General features: G+C 38.3%; 1 protein-coding gene across 4 annotated transcripts in view; it reads right to left on the bottom strand.

The window, feature by feature from the left end:
• Nucleotides 1-4,684: 4,684 nt before the first annotated feature.
• LOC128890183 (zwei Ig domain protein zig-8-like) overlaps nucleotides 4,685-10,714 on the bottom strand; it is a 290,530-nt gene continuing 284,500 nt past the window's right edge. For 2 of the 4 annotated variants that reach the window (XM_054148463.1, XM_054148464.1), the window contains one exon: nucleotides 4,685-8,082. In XM_054148463.1, the coding sequence (XP_054004438.1) occupies nucleotides 7,958-8,082 (125 nt within the window). In that variant the 3' untranslated portion in view covers nucleotides 4,685-7,957. The remainder of the gene's footprint in view (nucleotides 8,083-10,714) is intronic. The other 2 variants (XR_008460569.1, XM_054148465.1) reach the window with 2 other exon arrangements.

Raw genomic sequence — 10,714 nt, 5'->3', positions numbered from 1 at the left:
GTTTTATATTTCTCGATTGTGAGTATCAGACGATTAGAAGTGCACTTTCCCCAAGTGTTACCCCGATGAAATATTTAAGAAGTTGACCCAGAATGGAGCAAGCTTCTTCGTGGAATTACATTAAGAGCCCGTCTAATCAGCCCTCCTGTCTGTTCATGCGGCAGTTCGCAATCGATTTTACGCTGCATGGAACTCGAACGGCAGAAAAGATCGACAGGCACGCGATCGCTCGAAAACTAAAGTCAGCCTAAGGCCATTCTCGAATTGAAGTCGTCTAAACGCCATTCAACCGATTTTCATCCTTCTCGAATTCATCGATACTTTAAGGAAGAATATAAACATCTTGTTTCTATCTTTCGAGCTTCCACTTTTCCATTTTCCCTCGATTCTTCATTTCGACACTTTTGTTGATCCACAGTTCTAGATAAAAATAGTAGCCCAAGCCAAAAGTTCAATCCGCCCACCTCGCACAAATTTATTTACAGCTGCTCCCTACTCTCCAACCCCAAACTAAACAAGTGGCAAACTAAAGTGTCACGTTCTTACTTTAAGGAAGAATGTAAACACTTTGTTTCTATCTTTAGAGCTTCCACTTTTCCATTTTCCTTCGATTCTTCATTTCGAAATAGTAGCCCAAGCCAAAAGTTCAATCCGTCCACCTCGCACAAATTTATTTACAGCTGCTCCCTACTCTCCAACCCCAAACTAAACAAGTGGCAAACTAAAGTGTCACGTTCCATCCAAGTATCTCCATCACGCGACAGCTCTTCCAGCGGCACTAGCATACGCGAAAACGAAATTGTCGCAGCGAAGTCCGTTGCGGAAGCGTTCCTTGTTCGTGGGATAAATAGAGTTCCTGGAGAATCGACGTGGATCGATGGAGCCACGTCCAATCTGTCCAAGCGTCGATCAACTTCCCCCCCGCGTTCCGTTGGACTCCCTTATGTACAGTACGATCCCGAGCACGTAGGTAGTTTCCTCGCGGATGGTGTCCTCCTGGAACTTCAATCTCCGGCTACCTGGATTTCGGTTGGAACTCGTTCGTTGCTGCGGCCAGTTTGTCCAAGCCATCGGGCTAAAGTGGACGTTTCCGATGTGGAAGGGGCGCAATCTTGTCTCGAGTGTAAGTTTAGGATGACGTATTTCTGCCGATCCACCACCGACCCGGAGAAATACGTACCCAAAATCGAGAGACGGTGGACGAGAACCGAGAAATATTTTTCTTGCGATTTCCAGAGAGCGCTGGCGGTGACTGGATTGCGGAAGAAGGATTCGGGGGTTGAAGATGGCTGGCGCGATACTTCGGCGAGGTGCAATAGCGCTGATTTCGTAGCTTCCAGTTCTGGAGGTTTCGTTTTGTGCCAGACGAAACGTCGACATATGGGTGAAAGTTGTTAGGAATTTCGCTCGATTGCAACTACATGTTTTTATAGAATTTTAGGGGAGGAGAAATTGATTTCGGAATACGGTGTTTTTGCACGGTTTGTAGACTTTTGCGAATATCCGTTGTATTTAGCAAATAAAGCATTCACGCCGCGTACTGCGGTTTGTTCTATCGTCCAATTCGAAATGCCTGGGCATATTTCTCTGTGAAATAAATACGCAATTTTCAGTATTGTGTGGAATGTAATCCACGAGTATTGATATAGAATAATGGCCAGTGATGAATAATTGGTAATCATGATCAATTTTTTATACATCACTCTCTGATTGATATCTTCAAAGTTTAAATATCTTTACAGAAATAATGTTGAATCTCTATTTTCAATGTAAAATGGTAGGTTTTGTTATGTGGTTAATCTGGCAGTGAGATAGAAATTATTCAACAGTAATACAGTCAGTGTCACTTACCTGTGTTATCAGGTTACATTGTTGGAGTAAAATCTATATAGTTAACATTTTGCAGTCAGCATCTAAAAAAAAACTAGAAATGGCGACAAGAAAATCATTATCGAGCAGAAGTAATACTCAGAATGTGAGAATTGTAATGTAGAAAAATAAAAGGACTGAATTCTTAGCTAGAGCATAAGAAGGATGGACTATAGATGTTCGGAAAATTGTGATTGACAGACACTTGATGCTTCAGTGGTTTTCACATTAGAAGCATTCATATTTTTCTATACTATCGAATAATTTGAAGCAATGGTAACAAATAATATTTAAGACACTTTTTTCACTCGTTACGAATATCATTTGGCGAATCATGGATTACTGGATAAGAGGACCAAGGAAAGAGGGTGGGAAAGTGGAGGGCCACGAAATCAAGAAACAAAGTCTTGTAAAACGCATATCGTATATTTCATAATCTCGCCATCGGAGAAAACTTTGAGTTTTACGTCGAATTCAAGTATTACTGTGCGATCTGCCCCGACACGAGGACATTTCGTTTACTCGTGAACTGTCTGCGTCCTCCATCTCTTTCATATGTTATATTAACGAACGTCGGCGAAAAAAAGAAACAAACGACTTTATGTAAAACACGTGGCATTTTCGTGTCGCTCTGCCTTCGCTTAAAACTTCGCTGCGAATCACTAATTGATGAGCTCAGGATCAGGTTGGCAGTTGATAACTCATTCTCTCTAATATACTTTCGCGTTCCTTGATATACAGTCCTTTGAATCGCGCGAGGAAACGCTTAACACATGTTCGAACCATTAATCCGTGACAGGGACTATCGTTAATTTTATTCGCGACTTTCATTAATTTACAGTTTCAGCTTGATTCGCGAATACCTCCTTCCCTTATCAAACGACGCTAATCTTTGTATTTAAGTTAGTCATTTCTGTCGCGTGTTGTTCGAGAATAGACTAATCAATTAGCTAATAAGTGAAACGTTTCGTGATCAATGTCGTTGTACGAGGAAGAATATGATATCAGTAATGTCTACAGTCATCTCCGATAATCGATTCGTTTTTTTTACAAAGTCCAGCGATGATATTGCATGGTAAAATCGAAAAGAAAGTGACCGCAAAAGACACTTTAAAAGTGTGGAATACAATTTTTTTCCTAACCGGATTTTCTGGAAAATCCGATTTGAAATATTTTGTAGACACAGTGAACAAAATCACTGTATGCAAATTTACGTATTAGATTCATTAGATTGAATAGCACAATTTTTGTTTGTTATTTATATAATTAAAGAGGCTCGAATTATTCCTATTATATTTACAATTTTTAACCCTCTTATTTTTATGCCATCATAGTCTTTCAAATCAATGAATTTATTTAAAATAAATCACAGCTTTTTATTTAAACTCTAACTAATAAAACATGTATAATGCAATGTTCTTGCGCTTACATTACGTTTTCATTTCCAACCTACTAAATTAAATAAATAAAATAAGAGAAAAAGATCTTGTTCCATTTACCCAACAAAGATTGTTTCGATTATGTTTCAATTGTAATTTCGCTAAGCAATCATTTTCTGTCCAATAATAACATGCATACTCTACCCCAGTGAGCAAATCGTTGTCAATAATAATTTCTTTCACGAAAACCTCTGGCCTCTCGATTTTCCACCGATAGCGTCTAAGCTGAGCGGAAATTCTGCGACAATGCTGATATATTCGCGAACCAAGTGGTCGATGTCACGAATTAATCAAACAACATCGTTTCAGTGAAGAACATTCAGCATAAGTCTCACATACACCATCCTTTCTCTCGAGATTCGCTGCCAATCGAGTCGAGTCTGCTTTATACAACGGTAATTTTACGAGAATACAACTTTATAACAATTAACCTGCCATCGTTTATCGTGCGTTGGACGATGGAATGATATATCGTTTGGTCGAACGGTCTGTGTCATCTTTCAGACTTCCGGTTTCCTTTACGCGTCGTTTTAACCCTTAAGTAGCTCGTCATTTTAGTACAAATAAATAATGGAAATTTCTTCTTATTAAGTCATGAATAAATAAATAAATACTATTTTGTTTCCTGTTGTGGAAATAGTGTATTTAATTTTTTTAATTGAATTAAAAAGTTGCCAATGTAGAACAGGGAACGGTGTGTAAATTATGTTTAGAGTGGGGCTATTTAAGGGTTAACAGGGTCCTTTACAAACCTAGATAATACTGATAATTCGAGCCTCGCTCGAGTGGTCCGTATCGAATATTCATCTGCAGCTGTTTTTCGCGAGGGTGGTTCAAGTTTATGCTTCAAATTAATCGGCTATTATTATAAATGTACTCTTCACTTTTGTGTAATAGTACTACTTGTTACGTTAATGGAAATTACTTTTTAATTTTTTATCCATTATAGCTTGCTGCCTTCTTTTATATTTAATTTCCCACTTTTATCCATGTTATTCATAGGGATTCTGTTTATGTTTAGGGGTACATATTTACCTAAACAATTTTTCTCAACAGTGACAAACAATAAAATACCCTAAAAATGAAGATAACTTTCCAATGTTCAGAATAATAAGTAATTTCGTAAATCTTTAAAAAAGTAATCTTGAAAAATGAAATTTGAAATACTGTAGACTACTGCAAAATAATCGAACTCCCACGCCATGGTAGCAAAGTGCAAGTTGGTCCTCGGGCGAAAATGAGTTTGACATGTCCGTCACGCTATGCTCGAGGATAAAAAAAGAAATTTGTGATTCAAATATAATTTCGTTGGAGGATGTTCTACATTTGCGGTCGCGGAAAAGTTAGTAAATTCGATCGCGACGGTATTCGTCATATTCTCCTACGTCTTGCTACGTTAATCCTATTCACGATCATCTCGTTTGACGTGCAGATTAAATTAATTCCTTTCGTTTAATTTGTAACACTGGGTGAAATTAATATAATTTGCAATTATTTCGTACGAGATCATAAATGAAATTAGCATTGCTGAATTGTTTGAATTAATAGTATTGTTACTACGGGTACATTAAATTATATCGTTTGTAATTATTTCATTTCATTACCGAAGGCACGATTCGTTATAGTTGTAATAAACGAAATTAACTGAAATAATTGTGAAATAGAATTTATCGTGCGTGAACGATATTTGTGAGACGTAGAGAGTTGAAGTATTTATTCACAATATTCCTGGAGATTAATGTTTCTTGCGAGAATGAAAGGTGCGACCGCAAATGGATTATTTAACCCCTTACTTTGCAACAGGGATTGGCAAGAACATTTAGAGGTTTCGAATTCTTTTTGTTGTTCCCGACGCTTTTCGTAGAGCCATCCTAAATGACATATATTATAATGATCCTGGTAATAGAATTTGTATTTAAATGTAACAGTTCCATTAATAAAATTCTTCTTAAACACAACAGCTCGATGCTCCATATGCTTCGATCGTTTATCAACCACATCTTCGATGCTTGAAACACTTGGTTCGTGAACCCTCCGTAGCACAATTATATTTTCATCTTACAAAAAGAAATTTTTTGTTACACGAACGGTCATGAATTAATTAAAAAGTTCAATTAAAACACAAGTGGCTGAAACTGCAGAGCTACTAGACGTTTCCACAAGAAGACATCGCACGTAAATCCTGTAAAATTTCCTCGGGGAACTTCTCAGAAATGATTTTCACTGGACCATTACGCAACAAAGGGATGAGCTTTAAAAAACATGCCTAAAACAATGAACCGTGTGGTTCAGCCCTCGTGAATTTTGAACAGCCCTCGCGAGAGAAGTCACGACTCAGGTTCTACCGAGCCATCAGCCTGCACTCGAGCCGTCAAAATGAGCGTAACAGCATAACAGAGGCTCGGAGATACGCTCCGCGACAAAATAATTGAACACCCCTTGGATTTTGAGCAGTTTTCAAAACTATCGCGCGTTTCACGGATTTTCTATGATATTATACTAAATCCGAAAAACTTATTAACGTATTTGAAGTTAATTTCAGATTCAAGAAGATTTCATTCATTGTTTATTAAGGGTGTTCAGGATCTATAGAAATTTATTAAAAATTTGTTTGCATTTAATGTAAAAGAAACGACATTACTTTCCAGTCTACCTAATAATAGAATCACACCATTTAAACTTTCTCTGGAATACATACTTTTATAGAAACTGTATAAAAAAAAGAAAAAAAAGATTAAAATACTATTAAAGAGTCAAAGAAAAGAAAATATATCAGGCTCGATGACAGGTTCTGTGAACTGAGTGCTTTATAAATAACCAAACTAAGTAACCTTATCCATAACACGTTCCTCCCATCATTTCGATTGTTCAACTGAAAGTAGCAAGTGGCATCACAGGGGTGTCCAATAATTTCATCCCGTGGTGTATGTTCGCTCGAAGGATATTATCCTATAATGAGTTTCTAGTGGGCGGGTGTTAAAATGTCGGAGCGGCAGTGAATGCGTCAAGGAAATATACGGGGTAAACTGCCGTTTCCGAACACGCGATTCGAGGGTGTTGTTTACTTGCACACGTCGTGCGGGAAATCAGTGGCACGCGGTTCCCGTATCCTCCACCTCGGGGTCCTAGCGCCTCGTATTTATGCGTCATCTACGCGTCAGTGGTCGTGGAACGCGCGAACGGAAATTCGTGGCATAGCGTTTCTCACAAGGGAACCACCTACCCCGTCCCATCGGATCCAAACTCTCCGTAAACACGCGTGATTTTGAAACTACACGACCGTTTGCTACATTTTTCATCTCTATTTTATTTTTATTACCAACGTGTATCAGTTGGGAGGAATCCAACCCGTTCATCTCAGTTTTTAATTCTTTATAATAGGACTTTACTCTGAAGTCGCATTATTTATTATTTACATTTTTAATATCTGATTTATTATTGTTACCAATGTGTATCAGTTGGGACTAACCCAATATTCAATATCTATATTGTTTATCTTTGATTTGAACTCTCTTTATTCCCCTCAAACTTTATTTCTGTATTTGTATTGTGAACACAACACAATCAACACAATTTGAACATAGAAACTAGTCTATGTTTAAAGAAACCTTTCGCTAAGAATAAATCAACAAATAATACTGAAATTGTTAAAATTCACGTATGTATGTATATACTGTATCTCCTTCAATGTACTACAATGAATATCTTCTCCATTCAAAGACAAAAATTCAGGGTAACTAATTATACCATGTATGTTGCAAAAGAATAAAAACACGCTTTAGTACTAATATGAACAGTCCCACAAAGACAATTTTTATTACCAACAAATTTCAACATTTTTAATAATTCAAGACTTGTATAGACACACAAAAACCTTGCAGCCTCCGATAAAGAGCCTCCTCCAAAAAGTAGTATCAACGAAATACGACATACTTCCTAGATTGGACCAACGTTTGCGCAAATCTCCATCAGACTGGACGTCTCCCTCATCACAGAGACTAAGGTGGATTCCTATAATAAAAACACGACCAAATCCTGCTGTTTGAAATCCGACAGTCCTCGTTTCGCATCAATTACACGCTCAACAACGTACAATTCTTTCAAATGATTACCTGACATCCTTATCACCTCTCGCAAACCATCGAGACCAACCACGATCTCCGAAAACTCAACGGCCACGAGGCATACCTGTAAGACAAACCCTCGAAAGTTGACGCACTTTTGGTCGGGTCTCGAACAGGACTCAGGGATAGTCGCGAAACAGAAACACTGACGCGCAGCGACGCGGAAAGAGTCACTTCCAATCGGGCCAAGAACAATGCCGGAACAGCGCTGTCAACCCCTCCCGGCCCCGTCGTGCGCGCAACCCCATTCTCTCGCGACGCTACGACCCTCTTTTCACTTCCCCTCGCCCCCGACCCCTTAGACTTGCTTCTCGTTCGTACATTATTTTTTTTTTCCCACCCTCCGTTTTTTTCTTTCTCGCTCTCTTGTTCGCGCACACACTCCGCTACGTCCATTCTTCAGCGATAATATAAAAGTCCGTATTGTGTCGCGGCGCCGTGTCACGACGGTGTCCGGCGTCGTGACGGAGCGTCGCGGTGCTCGTTTCACGCCTTCCCTGGGACGCAACGAACGTCGTCGGGCCTTCATCTGAGCACCTGTTGTATCCAGCCGAGGAGAACGGACAGAAGCAGAAGCAACGAACCGACGGCGCCGCCGCTGGTTCCGACGGCCTCTGCGCTCCCGTGATGCAACTCGGCTAAGCTTTCTCCTGAAACACCGGTACGTACACTCAAACACCGCAGGTTTACGACCGTGCTCAGACCCCTGACCCTCTGGATGCAGGGATCGGTGGATGGGCACGAGGGTGCTCGAGGTCTCGCTGGGAAAAGGGCCATTCTCTTCAGGGTAGGGTGTGAGGGTCGCGTGTTGCGTCTGCTCGTTTCGACTGGACTCTGTGTGGGTGTTAAACGAGCGTGGACTTCTCGAGTGGGTGCTCCGATGGGATAAGAAAGGGAATAAGTTGTCTGCGGTGGAGCGTGGCTCGATCGATGGCGGAAGTAGCTACTTTGGATCGAGGGGAGTTTATATTTTGGGGTGGAAGGTGGAGGGTTGTTTGGGGAGCGGAGGATGACCTGTGAATGGTATTGAGTCATATTTGGTTTTAGGCAAAAAGGGTTCCTCGTTACAAAATAAATAATTAATAAACCATTAGGTTGGGTCGAAATTTTATTATGTATTGGTTTGTCCGGAAAGTCCATGCCGATTTTTGGTAGGTGGTATAGGTCTGAATGTATCGAAATGGTTGACAACAAATAACACGTATACATCCCTTAAAAGGTGAAAAGGTTATGGAACAAAATGGTACTTGCGTAATTCAATAAATATATAGTAAAATTCAAATGTGCCTTTGAATTTTTCTTTAAAGTTGGCATGAACTTTCTGGACAACCCAATACATACATAACATACGTACAGTCTCGTATACATTCGTATTCTCTATGTCTATCGAAGACATTTCATGAAATTAAATGATAGGTTTGGTGTTACAAAATAAATTTTTGATAATAAATATGTACATAAATAAATGTAAAATTTGTCTCTACCTTCTACCCTTCTACTAAATACAAATGTGACAAGATACAATCCCCTAGCTAAAATCTTGGGCTAATTTGGAAAATATGTAGCAAAATTGCACATTATTTCTTCTTCCAGAAAAGATAGAACAACTCCGCGATTTTATCCTAAATTCCACCCCTTAGCCCAATCTTTTTAATAAAAATATTTTGCTTGGATTATGGGGTCAAGGCGCCAGGTCTAATTAAAGGAAAGAAGAAAGTTTTAATATCGTGCCACCGTAAGGAAAATGTGAGAATCACCGTTGCGCAATTTAGGCTAACATTGCAATGGCAGCCACGTATCCGAGGAAATTTTTTTCTCGTGTAGTTCTGGTTCGTATTTAGTGCAACTACGGAACGATGGAACGAACAGCGCGTTCGTTTTCCTGCTGAATGGAAAGTGCGAATTGTAGGTTTCAATGGATTCAGAAATCCCGAACTCTTCTGCGACTGGTATTTCTTGTAAACAATAATAGCTATGGAACAATGTAGAAAAATGGCACTGGAAGCGAAAAGAACACCGTTGATGAAATTCATTCGCGTGCGTTAATTGATTATTCCGGATTTTCTTTCGAATCAAACTCGGAATTGGAAAAAACACGATACTATTTCCATGTGTACGTATGGATGCACGTATATGCAGATTTACAGAGAGAAAAATTCGAACGAATTTGAAGAGGGAATTTGTAACTTCCGAAGAACTTAGAAATAGAATAAAGAAATAAATATTATATTATAAATACTTATGAACCCTTGTTACCACAAAATTGTCTTAAGGTGGCATATTATTTGAATAAAAAGAAATCTTAATAAAATCTTATTAAAGGAGTGCGTTTGTTTGTCGTTTGGGGATCTGGTGAAATAAATATTTGAGCAGTTGGATCATTAGACTACCAATAAAGATTTTAGTATAATGCTTGCACAAGATAATAAGAATAAGTTTCATTCAGCCTATCGTTTTTTTATGCATTGCACTAAAGATCGTTGTAATATCAGAGCAACGTCGTAAAGGTTTCCCGACACTACGCTTACTTCTTTCGACACGCACACCTGTAATTAAGCGTGATATACATAAATATTACATGATACTTAATGCTACCACGTGACTTTTATTCAGTCAACGTTATAAAGATTGCAGGTGCATGCTTCTCGTGACCACTTGGTATTACTTTGGCCAAAACTTGTTAGATTTCATCAAGTAATTGCCAAAAAACTCTGGTGAACTCAGAAATTCATATATCTTAACTTGATTATTTTATTCGAAATTGTTTAACTAAAAATATTATTTCTCCAATTATACTTTACAAGGAAAACTTGATTTAAATAAAAGGGGTGGCAAACAAATTCCTTAATCAATAACAAATACATGGTATTATAGTACACATTCATTAAAAATATAATTGAAGAAACATATTTCTATTAAAAATATTTCATAATAGCTATAAAATATATTATATAATCATAATAATTATATAACAATGTAAACACATCTATTTTCCTTATTGAATATCACTGATACTAGTATTCAAAGGTCCGTCAACTAGCGGGAATTTTAATTAGTCTATGAATGAACCAGTTTGCTCTAAAGATCCTTTCACCAATGAATCTTAATTAACTCGTTCACGATCATTCAGTGGCTTTCTGACCGAAGCATTTAAAGGTACACAGAAAGTTGTTCGTTCGGATTTTTGCGATTTCGGCTGGAATTCGCTTATTATTTTACGTCAGAGCGAGTTTTAAAAATTATTTCACCAGTTTAGCGTGAAACTTTAAATTAAACAGAGCT

This window comes from Hylaeus anthracinus, unplaced genomic scaffold, assembly GCF_026225885.1.
Source record: "Hylaeus anthracinus isolate JK02 unplaced genomic scaffold, UHH_iyHylAnth1.0_haploid 12000, whole genome shotgun sequence".
In the NCBI taxonomy this organism is placed as follows: Eukaryota; Metazoa; Arthropoda; class Insecta; order Hymenoptera; family Colletidae; genus Hylaeus; species Hylaeus anthracinus.
This window is presented reverse-complemented; position numbering and strand designations above follow the sequence as displayed.